This window comes from Haliaeetus leucocephalus, unplaced genomic scaffold (genome assembly GCF_000737465.1).
Source record: "Haliaeetus leucocephalus isolate CR32 unplaced genomic scaffold, Haliaeetus_leucocephalus-4.0 Scaffold197, whole genome shotgun sequence".
NCBI classification, from domain to species: Eukaryota; Metazoa; Chordata; class Aves; order Accipitriformes; family Accipitridae; genus Haliaeetus; species Haliaeetus leucocephalus.
The window spans coordinates 55,159-72,728 of NW_010972633.1; the positions used below are offsets into that span (position 1 = coordinate 55,159).

The 17,570-nt window shown below is 46.8% G+C and overlaps 1 protein-coding gene across 2 annotated transcripts in view; it reads right to left on the bottom strand.

Moving 5' to 3' along the window:
- Nucleotides 1-2,434: 2,434 nt before the first annotated feature.
- The window catches only part of HADHB (hydroxyacyl-CoA dehydrogenase/3-ketoacyl-CoA thiolase/enoyl-CoA hydratase (trifunctional protein), beta subunit), a 15,396-nt gene continuing 260 nt past the window's right edge, over nucleotides 2,435-17,570 (bottom strand). The window contains exons 1-16 of one of the 2 annotated variants that reach the window (XM_010565864.1): nucleotides 17,061-17,276; nucleotides 16,041-16,123; nucleotides 15,613-15,654; nucleotides 14,037-14,133; nucleotides 13,357-13,401; nucleotides 11,976-12,075; nucleotides 10,642-10,729; nucleotides 9,863-10,050; nucleotides 8,386-8,566; nucleotides 7,156-7,277; nucleotides 5,743-5,822; nucleotides 5,603-5,650; nucleotides 5,100-5,187; nucleotides 4,454-4,528; nucleotides 3,785-3,949; nucleotides 2,435-2,966 (exon numbers count right to left, since the gene is read on the bottom strand). In XM_010565864.1, coding sequence (XP_010564166.1) covers nucleotides 2,931-2,966; nucleotides 3,785-3,949; nucleotides 4,454-4,528; nucleotides 5,100-5,187; nucleotides 5,603-5,650; nucleotides 5,743-5,822; nucleotides 7,156-7,277; nucleotides 8,386-8,566; nucleotides 9,863-10,050; nucleotides 10,642-10,729; nucleotides 11,976-12,075; nucleotides 13,357-13,401; nucleotides 14,037-14,133; nucleotides 15,613-15,654; nucleotides 16,041-16,123; nucleotides 17,061-17,128 — 1,506 coding nt within the window. In that variant the 5' untranslated portion in view covers nucleotides 17,129-17,276 and the 3' untranslated portion in view covers nucleotides 2,435-2,930. Of the gene's footprint in view, nucleotides 2,967-3,784; nucleotides 3,950-4,453; nucleotides 4,529-5,099; nucleotides 5,188-5,602; nucleotides 5,651-5,742; nucleotides 5,823-7,155; nucleotides 7,278-8,385; nucleotides 8,567-9,862; nucleotides 10,051-10,641; nucleotides 10,730-11,975; nucleotides 12,076-13,356; nucleotides 13,402-14,036; nucleotides 14,137-15,612; nucleotides 15,655-16,040; nucleotides 16,124-17,060; nucleotides 17,277-17,570 lie in introns of those variants that run through there. The other variant, XM_010565865.1, reaches the window with a different exon arrangement.

Sequence of the window (17,570 nt, forward strand, 5' to 3'; positions counted from 1 at the left end):
CCCCCCGCCTGACCTCCACCCGTGGGGGTCCCCCAACCGCCAGGACCCTGCCACAGTTATCCGTGGGGCATCTCCAGCCCCTGAACCCCTGCTCACGCTCACCTCGGCCGTTGGGCATCCTTCCAGCAGTGCCTCGGCCCCATCCTGCACCCGTGTGTCCATGTGGGGCAGCGTGCAGGGCAGCTCAGGCTCCCTGCAAACGGGGCTTCGTCAGCCAGGGGTCCCATGGCTTTCCCCCGGACCACCATCTCCTGCCAGCCAAATAACCCCCCCAGCCCCTCACCATGGCAAAGCACCCCATCCCATGGTCCCTGCCCACTGCTGCCTCCCCCCAGGAGGATGCAGGTGGCCATCCTCCTCGATGCCAACCGGTCCGTGCCCCCCGGCCCCCCCAGCAGAAGGGGGCTGCTCACCGGGGTGCCGGGCTGGGGGCCACAGCGAGGCCCCATTGCCCATCTTGCCACGTGGGCGTGCAGAGCCCGGCGCACCCAGGAGGTGAGATCAGCCCCGACTTGCCCATGCCCACCACCTCTGTGAGCCTGGGCGGAGGGGGGCGGAACTGGCACAGCACAGCTCCCCCAGCCCAGCCAGGACCCCTTCCCCAGCCTGACCCACCTCCTCCTCCTCACCACCGTCCACGCCAGGTTGGTACCGAACACCAGGAGCGCGAAAGAAACCTTTGCCCCAGCCCTGCCTCTGCGGGCACAGCCCCGTGCACACCCCGACAGCCTGGCTTCCTCCCCAGCAAAGAGCACCGCCAGGCTGCGAGGGGCTCCCCGCCATTTCGGGGAGCTGAGGGTCACAGCCAGGCTGGGTCAGAGGAGAGCAGAGCCGGGCTCTGTCTGTGCCGAGAGCCGGTGAAGGAGTTCTGCAAAAGCTCTTCCATCTCCCCTCCTGCTTCCCTGCAGCCAGCCCGCCCAGTTTGCCCCGAGCATCTTCCCCACACAGACCACCACCACACGCACCAGAGCAGCTTCGCCTACAACGAGGACGGTGGCGGTGAGGGTCCCGGCGGGGACACGGGAGAGGCACCGGCAGAGCAGGCGGGAGGAGCAGGATGAGCCTCAAGGATGAGTCACATTCCAAAGGGCTGCAGCCCGGCCCTGCCGAGCGTGTAGGGACCCAGCCACCGGCTGCAACAGCCCATGGGGCTGCTCTCCCCCCTCCACATTCCCTGAGACCCTGGAGGGGGATTAAATCCCCCCAGATAACTGTGAAAATGATCCACCATGGAACAGGCAGGCCAGAACAGTCGGAACAGGGCCACGGGGCTGCAAGGGCTGCCCCAGCACACCGGCAACACGCTTGCACCTGAGCTGTGGAAGTATTTCACACCATCTCCCAGACAGAGCACAAGCAGTGTCTTCCCAGCCCCAAACACGCCAGCACCAAGCAGTGTACGTGCTTCAGCTCCCTCCGGTTCCTGCAGCAAGCCCTATCCACACCTTTTCTCCCAGCACAGCCGCAACAGCCCCCTCCGGGCTTGCAGCAGGGGTGGCTTTGCTCCCACTATCCACCCATTGCTGCAGATGGGTCCGTGCCCACAGTGGCAGGACACGCAGGCTTAGCCTCATCAACAAAGCAAGCAGCTAACCATTTTTATTGCGTGGTGCTACGTTATCCTCAAAGGCACCCACAAAACCAAACAGGCCCCTTCTCACCCAGGTGGTTCCCACTTGGACCCACAGCCACCTCTCTGTGCCACGTTCCCACCGGTGCAGAGTTGCAGCATTGCACAAGATTTCCAACCAGGAATAAACAAGAACCACCCACTGTCACACCCATCCTTTATCTCAGGTGCATCTCCTGAGCTGCAGGGCTGTACAGCAGCTGGCAGGTCACAGAAGCTGTTTCTTTCATACGAAGGACTTGAAGGTTTTTGCAAGTTGTTTTAGAAGAATCTCTATTTCCTGGCAAGTAACACAAGCCATCCCCAGCTAACAAAAACAGAGGTGAGCGAGGAAAATAACCCAGAACATTAACCAAAAGGGCAAGAACAACCACCTCGTCTTCCCAAAACCTTGGGAGAAAGACCACAACCCTGCACACCTGAAGTTTACCAACAACTTGATTCTGCATAAGCATTACGCTGCCCCTGTTTCTGAATTTTCAAAATGCCAGACACTGAAATTGTGTAATCAAGGTGCCATAGAGAAGCAGGAGTTACCAAAACAGTCTCAAAAGCATTGATTTTGATGATTCACTGGGGCTCTGGAGCTCAAGGTGGGTTCTGGGCAGATTTCACAGCAGCTGTCTCCCATTTCAGAAAGCAGACACCTGCTGACACCTCAGAGCACACAGCCCCCACAGCAAACACCACAGAAACCCTCCCCAACACATTTCAGGTGAGTGGAGAGAAGAATAAAAAACAGACTTTTTTTTTTCCTGATTTATTGTGGCTAACATCAGTGACACTCATTTGTCAGAAGCAATTTGCTAATTCCAGTGCTGTTTGGACACCACACAGCAAAGTTCCTCCTTACAAATGAGATCAGCCAACTCAGTTTGAACCCGTTTCTGAGAACAGTTATTACTCCCTACAAGGACACATTAACTCACATCTCAGCCCACCCACCTCCAGTACTTTACATTCTCTTTATCTCCAAACTTAGTCCTCTGTACACAGCTTTGGAATCATTCTTCTCCAGGGGGAGAAATCTGGCTTATTGAAGAGTTACGGTAGAAATCAGATAGGTTACAAGGACGCCGGAGAGACTAAGAACCGCATTAACTTCTGCTCTCCTGAAGTGGAGTATTTCTTAGAGCGTCTTCATTAGTTGAAAATTATCAGCTGAGTAGCTAAAAGGTATTTACAAAGGCCACCAAAAAGCCTTTCTGAGAAGGACTGTATGTATGTTTTTATTAGTGCATTAAAATGGCATTGCCAGGCACGGGACATACGAGTACCCACTCAGCAGTCCCTTGTCCTGTTACTGAGGGTAAAGCTCCACTATCATCGCGTGCCCCTGGAAGGAGACAGAAAGAGAGGAACAGTCACAGAAAAGACTAATTATTAGACACACACCCAACAAGACATGCCCATCTCCTGACCGTCCTAAAACAAAAGGGGAGATGAAAATCCAGGGCTGATTCACTAAGAGGATTCTGCAGACAGTGGTTTGATGGCTTCGGGACAGCACAGATGTGCTTCAGGCTGGCCAAGACAACAGAGTCCACCCTGACCAACGCATCAGGCTGTCCTGAGGGCCAAACCAGGAATTCAGGGTGGAGGCAACGTCGGGACCAGTGCCCTCAGGTTACAGAGGGCCAGCCCAGCTAGGTCCCCACAGAACTGCCACCAGTCACCGCAATCTGAACCAGGGCTCCCATCCGCATCCTCCAGAGGTGTAGGAAGCATCTCGCCCCCATTTTTCTTCTAAAGATCTTTCTTCCCGAGGTTAGAAGAATGATCCTCGCAAACCACAATTTGGGAATTCTTTGAGAGTCACCAAAGGAAACCCTCAGAACATGGCAGAAATCTCTCCTTCCCCTTTTGTACCATATGGGCAGCAAGGGGCTGCAGTCGCTATCACCCAGGAATGATTCCGAGATGGGCTGGAGAGTCTCTAAAGCGGACGAGGCAGAGGGAGCTCGCCAAACCGAGCTGTGATAAGGAGGCAGCCAGCCGAGCCGGAGGGCGTTATGAACACCCAGTACCACGGGATTTCAGAGGTGCCCCCACACCTAGTGTAACTGGAGAGGACTTCATAGTACTGACAGGACCAGAAATGTAATTACTGCCCCTCTCCAGAGGGAACAGTGCCAGACCATGCAGGATCATTACCTGCCCTCCCGCAGCACAGGCAGCAACCAGGCCATATTGTCCTCCCTCCTTCTTCAATCTATGGGCAGCAGTAATTACTAGACGGCAGCCAGTGGCAGCGAAAGGATGTCCCAGCGAGAGAGAGCCGCCCCAGTTATTGAACTTCTCCAGAGGAGGGGCTCCGACCTGCAAGAACACACACAGACACACACACACAGTCACCTGTCTGGAAGGAGACTGCTTGACCTACTCACAACACCACCAAACCTGCAGTGGTCCAGGCTGGCCATATAAAGCGTTCCTTGGCACATACCAGTGCCTGATGACTGGACAAAATTGTGCTAAAGGCTTTACTCTGCTTCACCTGCAGCCAGACAGGTATACTCCGTGCTGTTAGAAAGCATGCAGAAGGACAGAGCCCCTCCCACTGTTCTTAATTACTTCCTCTCCAACAATTACTATTATGGCTCTAGACCTCCACCTCCTGCTGACAACGGCAATGCCATTGTTCCCAAAGAAACTGCTCACATTGGGATTTGCTAACCCAGAGTTCAAGAAACATTGCTTCTCCTTGCAGAACATAACAAAAGCCCTGACTTGCAGCACTAGTGTACCCCGCTGCAACGAGGAATTCCATTAATCCTGAAGTTAAACTAAACTAAAGATAAAAGCATCCTGACTGTGTCTTACCTTTGACTTTCTGCCCATGCAGTTTTGTGCAAACCAGTCCGAATCCATAGCTTTCAGGTTAGCCAGGATCTGCCCCTGAAAGGGAGGGGAGGCCAACGTTAATAAGGGTAATGGCAGACTCTGAGGAAAGCCTACGGACAGTGCTAGCAAATAGGAGATATCCTGACACTAGCTACAGCCACAAAACTAACACAGCCAACTGAAAAAAGCATTTTACAGGATCAGCCCTGTTAATCAATGTTCGCTCAACCTTAGCTAGAAAAAGACAATGTCCAATTAACAAGCCACCTCACCACAGTAACACCTTTCCCCAACTCAATTAGTACATGATGTAAAGAAGCGGTTCCTTTCATACAGGAGTCTTGGGAAAGCAAGATTACTTTTTTTGTTTTTTTACGTATTATTTTAGAAGAATCTGTATTCCTTTGGTGACTTCAAGCAACATAAGCCACTCTTAGCATGGATGGTGTCAATGTAAAAACGTTACATATCTAAAATATATACAGTACTTATATTTAGACATAAATGTAGAATCGCACCCATCTACATTTAACGAAGGTCTTAAGAGCTTTCACCAACACAAAACCAGGTGTCTACAGAATGGCATTTTACAGTTAGAGGCATCCTTCGCGTTCAGAGTACTTACAGCAAAAGCTTCGTGGAATTCAAACACATCGATATCAGCCATGGTTAGACCAGCCTTCTCTAGCACTTTGGGAGTAGCGTATGTTGGACTGAAGAAGAGTTAAGAAAGAGAAGTCTTGCATGAATATGTTTTCACACATCATCCTCCTGTTCTTCCACAGCAACCCACATTACATTCCTTCTCTCTAGGGTTCGCGGTACAGCTCTCTGCCTGTCCCACTCCAACTGAAACACTACCCCAAGTAACTACTGCTAGTACCAACATGCTGAGGTGCTTCCCAGCAAAGAGGGGTGGGTATTTCTGGCACAGCTGCTCTCCCATGTTAGCCACCACCCCCCTCCTGAGTCACACCCCACACACCGGCTCTCGCACCTTTGCGAGAAGGCCTGAAGAGATGTACTATCTCGTGAGAGACTTCCCAAAAAAACAAACATGTAATGGCAAGTCAAGGCTGTTGTGCTAGTATGGACTGTTAGCGGATGCTCTTGATCGTCATCACCTACCCCAGTAGCAGCTGGTCCTTTGGATCCTGGGACACATACACAAAGTCCCTGCACAGGAGAAATGCCATTAGTAACAGAAAGAGGAGCAGAAGGAAGCAAGAGTCGACTTCAGAGACCACATAGAGCAGTCCCTTTTTTACCTTAGGTAGGCCTTTGGTTTGTATCCCATTGCCAGAGCCTTCTCCTCAGACATGAGCAGAACTGCTGAAGCACCATCTGTCTGAAACAGGCAGACAAACCCCGTGAGGTGACTGCCTGAAGAACAAGCACACCCTGCACACAAAACGAGCCTGACAGCCCTCCTGCAGAGCAGCTGGCAAGAGAGGACCCATATATAACCAGAGCTTCCAGGACATCCCCCTGCGATGGGACAAAGAACATGCCTGCATGATTGAGCCAATGGATGGATGGATGGATGGACGGATGGTGTCTGAACGATGTTAGCACATGTATCGCTGAAGCACTTCCTTACAATCCAGACCCACAATTCCCCCTGCTTTCAAACAGGACAGAGAGGCCTAAAAGCCCTGCCAGTCCTGAGGACAAGCTGGTTACCCCAAACACTCACCTGTCCGCTCAGCTCCATTCCAAAACCAGAGTACAATTCTGGGGTAACACAAGCCACAGGCTCACCACATTGCAAAAATGAACATCATGGCTTTGGCACATGACCACTCATTTCTGGGGTAATAGCCTAAGCTGGCCTACAGACCTGTGGCATAGAGCACACCAACAGCATTTCAGCTGTTCCTAACACCAAGGCTGTGGCATTACCAGGCTTTTCTAAGTTCCCAAGAACACTAAGGAGTAAATAGCATTGCTGCTGAAAGAGCCCCAGCAGTCGTTACTTGCTTCCTTTGAAGTGCTCATCACAAACTGTGAAACAGCCTTTTAAACACACAAGAACCTGTCAGGGCTGCATGCAGGAACAAGACAGTCACCTCGAACCCTCTGCGGGAGACTTGCAGTGGCAAGCACCTTCTACTGAGTCTCAGTCACCTTCTACTGGGGCTCAGATACACCTCACCTAATTTACACAACTACCTTAGACTTCAATATCTAAAAAAGCTTCCTTTAAAAGCACTAAAGAGAGAAAAAGAAGCATATGCAGAAGAGAGCTCATCGTAGATGTGCTACAGAAATCTCTCCTTCCCCTCTGTGGATTACAGGGCGAGCCTTAAAGTGACAGGTTTAGACTAAAACTACTAACTTCTAGACTTACAATGTGATCAATCCCATCCTGGGACAGAATTTCTACATGTGCCTTTGAATGACCAACCCTCACAAGGCAGCTACAGAAAAGCAAACAGGTAAGACAGACCAAAACTTCAGGGCTTTAGTTATTGATTTTAAAATGAAACAATCCAGTACCCAAGTTCACCAGATTATAATACAGTTCAAAGTTACCCTTGAAAAATCCAAAAGCAGGTGATGTCACAAAGGAGACAACTCATTCCCACAGATTATACCAGCTTGACCTACATGCTATGGGAGGCAGAGGGTAAACCAGACAGTTTTCCCCTCTGGCTCACAGTGATGGGAACACGCATTACCAGGAAGGAGGAGTTGGCAGCTGTGACAGTTCCGTACGGCTTGACAAAAGCTGGCTTCAGCTTGCCCATCTGCTCCATTGAGGAAGGACGGATCCCATTATCTTTGGTAACTGTATCTTTGCCTGTTGATGAAAAAAGCATATTTAAACTATGAAAGTCAGCAACATACATGAATTTGCACATCAGGAGTCCAGGGGGGAAAAAAAAAATTAAAATATCAGAAAACTGTGCTTTTTATGACAAGTGGGAGGAGGAAAAAAGGGAAAATCCATTCATGGTATCAGGATACTTAACATGGCTAAAAAGCAGTGCTTAAAAATTTAAGCTATATTACTTTCTCTCTGAAGACTGCAAAAATGAAGCGCTGCAATTGATTTACTGTAAGAAAAAAAAATTACCACATGGAAAACCCAGTTGATAAAAGACTTTAAATTCAGAGTATAAAGCCTAAATTGGAGAACTGGGCCTAAATCAATATACATTAATGCGCCAAGTTTTGAGGAAGCAAGAGCACTGGGAAGAACCAAACATACGCATCTTCAACTATACCAACTGCTTAAATAAGCCGGTTAACAAAGAGTACCAATTTCAGTATAAAGACCATATGTAACCGTGGATCTACAAAAGTACGGTCTCTCTAGGAAACTAACTATAGAGTAAGTGTGCCCCAAATGAATAGGTATTACACCAAAGTGTGTCCAGTCGCTGATGGGGGATGAGGGTAGAAATCAGGCCACAGAAAGGACAGCTTCAAGTTTCTCCCCAGGTTGTTTCATATCAAAGCACTGACTGTGGGGCCTGGTGGAGCCCACCAAGCAGAACACATTTCAGCTCTTCCTATCCAGCACCTGATCTATCAGGCTTTCTATTTGTTGTTACTAGCTTGGGGTATAAAGACAGGTTCGCTTGCCTGGTTGAAAGAGCAGAGGGATTTTGGGTCCAACCATTCCCATTTTCCTTGCTCTATCACCACATCAGCACAAGTAGGAGGTGGGTACAACAAAATCTAGATATGTATGGATATGTTTATATATTTTGACATGCATGTTTAGAAACATGCTCCTATGTCAGTAGTTTTCCAGGGAGAAACAGACACCATTTCAAAGAGTTAAAATTTGTATCAGATACACAGAACATTATGAATCTGACCCCAGTACTTCCCCTCCTTTTCTAAATAAAATATTTCTTTATTGAACCAGTGCATGCTAGCAATGAAACATGCACTTTTACCTGGCACTTTGAAGGGTACCACATCAAGTAGCAAGCCTCCATCCTGGGCTTTCTTGGCTAGTGTGTGTGAACGGAGGGCATACTCATCTTGCTCCAAACGGGAAATGCCAAAGGCGGCAGCCAAACGATCGGCAGAGTGCCCCATAGTCTCGCTGGTTGAGAACTCTGCCACAGCTGGGAGCTAAGAACAGAAAAATAAAGTCAGCACATGTAACTGCCAGCTCTGGGCAGTTAGATAGTTCAGAAGTTGGTTAAGCCCTGCACAGTCAGCCAGCGTGGCCCTTCTGTTTATTAAGTAGAGCAGTTAATATTAGAGCTATGCAATTAACACATGGTAACCATACCAGAAGTGACTTGGTCAACGTATTAGAGGAAGCATCGCTTTCAAAGATTTTAGGAAAACAATGGATAAAAATGAGGTCCAGACTGCTGCTTACTCCAGGGGTTCAAGAACTGTATTGCATTTGCACATGCAGCTGCCCTGTGCATTTAATAAGGACTGCCCTACAGATGGTGACTGGACTTTTTGGGCTAAGGTGAAACAACACATCTGGGACCTTAAAACTCCTTGTCAAATACCCCTACGAGCAAAACCAGAGACAGCAGGTGATTTCAGCTTAGCTTTTGTTCTTCCAGCAGCAGGCAGGAAATCCTTGCATGCATTTCAGTCCGCAATTTTCATATCTTATTTGGACTTTGGATCTCATCTCTGCTGTACGTACACTGTGCTTCGCTGCACTCATGCTAAAGGCAGCCAGCAGTGGCACAGACGCAGACAGCTTTGTTATGAAGAGCTCAGTGGTGGTGAGGAGGGAAGTGCTTTCCCTTCCCTTCACCAGGTCGTAATTCACCTCTCTCATGACCTCCAAGACAGAGAAGAGTGGCTCCCTCTACAGCAGGCTCCTGACATGAGCCAGCAGACTGCAGATTTGCATCAGGGCCCAAACATGGGAGCTGAACACATTCAGCACCTGGCAGGATTTGGCCAGGAACAGTAATCATAAGGCATATTTAAGATGCATTAATCAAACAACAATTATATTAATACACTGAGGATATTCCTCTCTGATATTAAGCATGTTACTTCTATTACCTAGGAAACAAAAATCCTTTTGACCCTTTAAGACCCTTGCAGAATTTTTATATTTAGAGGGAAAAAGCTTCTACTTTTGTAGACTCCAGCACAGTTTGTCTTGGAGTTGCAGGAGAGGGAGGTTTTGAAATAAGTTAGGTTTACTGAAGACCAACATGTAAGAAGACAAAGCAGAGAGTCATGAATGCTATGAGATGCATTAATCAACTGCAGTTTTAACCTAAAGCACAGGACAAAGATGCGGTAAAAGCAAGCCACAGGCAGCCACCTTACCCTTTTTAAATCCTCTCCACTGAGGCTAAAAAAATTACCTAAGCCAACTTGTCTTACACCTCCTTATAAAACAGTTTAGCTAAATATCTAAATGCCTGGAAAAAAAATTACCTCAGGAGCAAAGTAGTCAGGGCGAATTTTGGAAATCAGGGAGAGCTTTTGGCCCAAGGTCTTGGCTCGGTTAAGAGTCAGCATAGTCTTCCTCATCTTCCTACTGTGACGAATGGGAACGTCTGACATTAACTCCACACCCCCTGCTACGACGACATCGCACTGTCCAGCTGCAATCATACCCACACCTGCAGAATGAGACAGAGTTTCCCATGAGACCTGTGGGGAGAAGTGATACTTAACCCATCAGTGCCTTGGACACTACCACATTTTATTTCCTTCTCCAGCCTCTGGCTTTGGCCAAGTTACACAATACATGCTTACAATAGACTGAGCAGGGTGAACAGATATTTTCTGAATCATACAAGTTTTGTAACTTTGCTTCCACTTCTCTGTCACACGCAGCAGTTGGGAGAATATCCTCAGCAATTTGAGACAGTAACCAGCTCTCAAATTTTTTTCTCTGTTTAGCCTAAGTCAAAGATGAAAGTAGCCTGAAAGGCAGCAACTTCCTTATCACTATGTAGTCTCTACCTCCCAAGCTAACATGCACACTGAGCACAGACTACTGCTGAATGGAAAGGGTGTCAAGCTGCCGGCAGGTCTACAGTAGGCACATGATTCGTATTATAGTTTGTTGGTTCAAAAACTTCCCTTCCATTCCAGAATGTCTTCAGATGCTTACTTATATTCACTAAGCAGTGCAAGTTAGATGAGTGATGTAGAGGAGTTGCTAAGCTCAGTCTCAAACCCACAGCTTGTTCTTCCAGCCAACATACCTGTGGTCATAGCCTGGTTTGAAGAAATGCAAGCCATGGTGACTGTATGGGCTGGAGTTTTGTCAGAGAAACCCGCTCCCAAGGCAGCCTATGAGCAACAAAGAATGGTTGTTGAAACCTACGCCTTTTGCTCCACAGGGTCAGAGCTACTTTCTGCCCAGAAACACACCTTTCCAGACTAAAGGGAAAAGAAGTACATCGAGTTTTCATTCAGCCAATTACTGCAGCAGTTCATCCCCTCCCCAGACTCTGGGAACAGGAGGAGATGGCAGCTGCCCAGGCTCTCAATCGTGTTATGTGGACAGTCACTGGTCCCCCACCCATTACTAAAGGGAAAAACCAATCACACACCTCACAATTTCAAAAGAGCTTCCAACTACTTGACATCATCTTTGCTTCACCTTATTTGCAAAGGTAGCATGTGAAAGTAATTATTTAGACCCCTCAGTACAAGGCACTGTGATTTGCTTTACACAGAACAGAAAACATTTCTTGCAGTTCAGAATGCAGCACCTTGTTTGACCCAGCTAAGAGCACAGCCTCCCATCACGGGAGAACTGCTCACAGCAAGACCTTCCCTAGTTGAGACATGGCCAACTAGTTTAAAGTTCAACAGCTGTTCCCAAGTTAAAATTACACCGCAGCCTCATCTGACCAGCAGGTGATCAAAGCAAGTATTTGTATAGACAAGGCTAAAGCTGCCGATGGAACTGGAGAGCCTCATAACCTCCTAAGTCTTCCCAGCCCAGGTTACATCATGGTTTTGCCCAGTTGCAGAGAACAACAGCAGAGGCTCTGGGTTATAGAAAATCACATGCTGCCTCTGTAACATTCCTTCAGTAGACTAGCTTCTTTCTGTGTATAATACACAAATTGTGTTTTCTGACTGCCAGAAAAGAGGGCAGCTAAGCTACTCCTTTTCAAATCATTCACAAGCTGCATCTGGTCAGCCAACTAAAATAAATAAATACCACAGTAAAGCAATCATATCGCAGCTGCTCTGGTCCTCTCAAGTACTTTGGACAAGCCAGCACGCGAGTCCAACTAGTAAAGAGCTGAGTGATCAGCAATCGTTAACAAAAGCTTCCCTTTCAGGGAAGAATCAAGCAGAGGCTTCACAGCACTAAAATGCACTTGATCTATGGCAGATTTCAACAGGAGGCAGAGCCCCACACAGTTATTTGACAGACAATACTGCACAACTAGTTCATATTCTCAAATCATGTTTAAATGAATCATAACACTGGAATTTTATTTTTTTTTTGCAAGTGTTTGTCATCTTCGTTCCAGTTGCAGAAATCAGACTCACAGGGGAAATGCTGCATGTAACTCACCTCTCTGGCAACATTACTTGTTTTCACCTCCTGGATAACTGTGCCATAAACAATGTAATCAACAACATCCCTTGGGACACTGGTCCGGTTCAGCAACCCCCTACAGAGAAGATGAAAACAAACAGAATTTGCACCATGTAAGCAATAACCTTGTCACAGTCCTCAAACATCCTCTTTCCGCCAGCTTGGCTGGAGAACAAGGCAACAATGGAGCCAAATCTTCTGCCCCTAGTTCAGAAGAAATCTTGTGTGCATATGTACTTAATGAAAAGTGTAATTGACTAAGGACTGCAAATAATCATGGTGATAATATCACAATAAATGATTACATAATTTCATGAAAGCAACTACTCTAGCCCTGCCTCAGCCCCGAAGTGGTTGTTAGTATTTTGCCCAATTTGGAGTATTCTGACATCAAAATTAAAGGGAGAGAGCCTTAAGAGGTAACAAAGCCAATCATCTTCAGTGTAGGAACATGTAAAACTTCAATAAAGACATACAGAAAATAAGCAGTGTGTTTTCACAGTTCATTAGAAAACATAATGCATAACTTGCCAGAACATCTTGACAAACACCTTTGCTGTGCAAATCCCATTGCAGGCAGTCATTTAAGGCAAATGGGATTCAAATGTAATTTCATGCACTACAAAGTGCCACATAAAAATTAAACTAAAGGCACCTCAATCAATAACTTCTCTTCCGCAGCACACTAAAACCTCCTCAAAGTCCAGGACACAGCCCCCACGCATGACCAACACACTGCCTGTCAACCAATTAGCCTGCCTTAGCTAACCATAGCATTCAGATTTGGCGTGACCACACCCAACCTCATGATCTTTCCTTAGGCCTTGAAATCTCTTTTCCCCCTCTGGTAAAGCCTTCTCTCTTTTCAACGGCACTTTCCCCTGCCTCTCAACAAAACAAGCCCACTGCTAATGACCTACAGCTTTTGTCAAATCACTGCAGAATGGGAGGGACAGGCAAGATGACAGAATTAGCTTGTTATTCTTCTTGCCACATAGTTTCCTCTGCATTGCCCAGATTGTTTTTCCCACAAATTGTAAGCACACCTCAACAGTAGCTACGATCTCTGTATTTAGAAAATTACAGTCAGAATTAAAATTAACTAAAATTTGTCCAGGAGGACAGCAATGCCATCTTTTTGTAACAATATACTTTAACACAAGCCTATTGTAAACCCTACTGCTTAAGCCACCTACTAAGGTGGTGGTAGACCATGAAAAATGAAGCACCAGGATCGTATCATTCAGAAACAAAGCTAGAGCCTTGGCTTTCAAATCTGTTGAAGCCACGGTACCAACATTGGGACCCCAGCAGTTCAACAAGTTCTCTGGGCCCTTCTAGTATTCAGTTTACTTACTGCAGTGCTGCTCTTGCTAAGTCATGTGGCATAAGATCTGCATACCTGGAAGTTAAAGAAGAGAGGCAGAAACTTAGGAGTGTCAGAAATGGATACAGAATGTCTACTTTACCACTGTAAGCGCCCATCAGCAGCAAAGAACTGGTGACACACCAGAAATGCTCCACTGCATTTATAATCAAACATTTCATACCCCAGGTTGAGAAGACTATCTGTGTATAGGTCAGCACACAATCGCTGTATAAAAACACTGAAAAGCAGCAGTAACAGAATAAAGAAATCCTCTACCCATCCTAACTAAGAATTAGGTCTGGTCCTAATTCAGCTGTGAATTTGGTGGCATAACAGTCTAGTAAGAAGAGTCTACAGCAGATTCTCTGCACCTGTCCTGCTAGTTTTGTGACACCTGTTGCTTTATTGGCTACAAATTCACCAACCGCTTCCTCTAGATATGCAACATAAATCCTCGATTCTTCTTAGAATTCATATATATGGACAATCTTCTTCAAACCATGTGTTTTCATTAGGTAAGCTGGAACAACTGTAGCAGCCTAACTCATTGCCACTTCACTACTTTTAAGCATAACTACATCAAGAAGAACAAGTAAACCAACTTTTTTCACAGCAAGATTCTACTATTAACGAAGTCAACATGCATTTTCTTCTTATTTTATACTTACGAGGTGCCAGACTGCAAAAATGGAATACGGACACCCTCTACCACAACAATATTCTTCACACCACTTTTGGCTAAGGTCTTCTTACTCTTAGGCTGGACTGCTAAGAGAGAAGGGATGTTAACAAGAATACCAGTAAGCTTAAAGTAAGACCCCATAAAAACTACTAGAAAACTAGGGAAATGGTTCTGTTCTGGTGCTTAAGTCAAAAGTAGAGTAGATAGGACACCTGAGCTGTAATCTTGTCTCTGTCTGGCTAATTATGTGATCTGTGAAAAATGATTTAACAACTCAGTACGTCCCCCATCAGCAGAGAGATTCATCTATAGCTACAGAGACAATGGTACAGCTGAGAACACAGGCACATGACTCCCAGGCTCTGTTACCACTGACAAGAACACTGCAGGAAGACATACCTCAAAATGCCATACAGCTTACAACATGAATGAGGCAGACCAAATTCAAAGCCTGAGTAAGATCTCTCACTTGGGGAGCAGCAAGGACTGCAAACAATAATCCACCTTCCACAGTAACTGCCTATGTATGTGCTTTTACTGCACAGTAAAGGTGAGATAATTCAAGGTAAATCAAAACACAATTCAAGAAGTCAACTAACTTTCAATTCCATAGGAAAGTAGTAGCAAGAAGAGCACACATAGTTGCTGTGGGTAACTTGCTACTTCTCCATAAGGTGTCCGAGCATCTCAGGTTCAAGATAAAGCATGCCATGATAAAATATCATTCAACGAGCCACTGTCAGAGCTCTTCTGGAGCGATGATTAACAAATAATTCAGTAAGAATTTCCTAATCCAATCAGGCCTGCAAATCTTAATGAGCATATACGGCAGCATGGGGCAGCTCCTTTACAAGCAGGAAAAGGACAAAGACATGTAAAAGCAGATTAAGTCCAGCTAAATACTCAAGCAAGCGTGAGCACCAGGATGAAACTCCAGTACTGTTCTTGGGTTATAGAAGACTCTCTGCTCAAAGCCAAGGAGATGAGGGGGAGCTGCTGTCTAGGCCAGTTTCCAAAATCCAGGCAGCTCAAAGCATTAGTCACCTAAGCAACCCCCTGACAATGAAGCCCAGAATGCCAGATCACCCCCACGGCTCACTAAAGGCCACAGCTAAAAACCCACATAATTGTGTGTGCTCAGCAGCTCCGCCAAGACCCGAGCCTCTTATTGGTCTCACTGGACTTCAGAGCTAATTCCACAAGCTTCTCCTTGTCAGGGACAATCCCTTCCCCTCTGGGCAAGCAATCTGGTTATGCCCGGACAGCTTATAAACCCCAAGCTTAGCCTCTCTAGATTCTAGAAATAGCAATCAGGTGACAACGGGGCATAAGCTGTGGACTGGGCATAGCTGCTGGGAGCGAGGGGCATTCAGAGGTTGAGAGGACTCTGCTGCGAACAGTGGCTTGCCTGTGGTTTTATTTTTTGCAACTTTCTTGAACCAAGGCTGTCTGCACTGTATTTCTGAGATTTATATAGAATGAGACTCTGAAAAAGGGAGGCAGCTTCAAAAATAGTCTTCTCTAGCACAGACCCACTGAGATTCCTGGTGTTTTTGCTTTACCTGCAGCTTGTAACTGCGAAGAGCAGCTGAGCGATCGAGCAACTGAAAAATAAACAAAAAAATAGGGTATGTCAAACCTGCAATGTTAAAAACATTCCTAGTTTCTGTAAGAACTGTTAAAAAAAATAAGATAATGTCGTAGTAAGACAACTGCACCTGAACATCTGTGAGATATGTTTTAGTTTAGTCTGTTTGTAAAAACAACACAGTTCGTATTACCCGTTAACATGAGATTCCTCCCACACCTGATGTGGTAAGGGACAAATATGGCAACAATGGAATTAGTTATTTAAAAAAAAACATTGTAATCTTTTTTAAGATGACAACAGAACAGATATTCAGATACAAGCATCCATTCCAAACCCAAAACTTAAACCAGAACTTTATACCTACCAATTCAAGCTTTTAATAAATATAAGGATACTTACAGACCCTGGCAGCCCATGCTGAGGAAGCAGGGAGGTTTCTGATGGCATGGGTCAGCATGGAACTCATTTTGATATCTAGAGAGCTGGAGAAAGACTGATATTAGTCCAATCTGCTCTACTCAGAACAATTTCAGGGGAAGCGATCTGCCTGCTTCACACAGAGCCAAAAAAGCAAAGAAAGAGAAGACACTCCAAGGGCAGCAGCACAGCGAATTACTTCCTATTACACTTTTTGAACAGCATCTAACACACAAGGAGTCTGGCTTACAACTGTGGCCTGCAAATGTTCCTGTAAATAAATACTCAACTCCCCAGTGACCCAGCACTGTACTAACAACAGCCAGTGCAGTTTTCAATTCCCTTCCCAATAACTGTTCCACCACTTCCCCACTGGAAAATTGTCCCAGTGCCCAGCCAATCTTGCTGCCAGCGTGACTCTCCTGATGTGCTCTCCTTGGCACAATTTCATGCCACTACCCCTCGTTTTAACCGTTGATACTAACCTCAGTAACTTCTGTCGCGTATCCCCATGGAAAGCAGAACAAGTTGGTATCTGCTACCCCCAAAACTTCCTCTGTAGCTTTCCTAAAGCTCAGTCTAAAATAGGGTTTCCCTAGAAACAAATCCTCATCTGCAGTTTTTATTGCCCAAGGCAAAAAATGGTCCTCACAGCTCCAGTTCTTTGGCTACTTGGCAGCAACATTTACCTCACTCTGTCACGCTTTGAGCATTCAAGCTAACAGCACTCTCTCTCCCAAATAAACACGCTTTCCCTAGAGGGTTAGGGAAACACCTGCAGCCCCAAGCCCAGCCCACCCAGGTATCGCAGCTCTCTACAGCTTCGCAAAACTCAGTGTAAGCTGCCAGCCACCCCCTTCCACTTTTACATCTCACACCCTACAGCTCTGCACCTGCAGCATGCCATGCAGCATTCCTCATTCCCCAGCCCGCTCTGGCTACACTGGTATCCCGCAAACCAAACCTAGGCTCCTCACATCAGTAAAGGTCCTCAAAACAGACCTCCTTCTACTTTTCCTCCATAGTATGCTTCTCCGTGTCGTCTCTCTGCAAGAGCGCTCCTCCTCCATCTGTGCAGAGCTCCCTCCACATACCTGATCAAAGCTTTTCCCCAAATCTTCCTGGCCCAACTGAAAAAACTGTTCCTCTCCAGGTACCCAAACCAGACCCAGACCCTGCAGACTGCACAGCCGCTCTTCCTCACAACACACCCACCGACCTCGCCCCCCCACAACGCATGCTATCCCCGTTTTCAACAGCCAGCTGCTCCCCTGGCACCCCAACGAGACAGCCCTACACACACACACACAAATCGATCCGGCCAAAGCTCCTTCCAGACCCTGCAGCATCGGCCCCACTTGCACAACAGCCCCTGCCCCCCTTCCTCCCTCCACGCACGCAACACCCCGACCCTTGTACACACCGCAACACCTTTCAGGCGCTCACACTCACACCCTACACAACCACACCCTGTACTCACAGCGCAAACAAGCTACACCCCCACACACACAC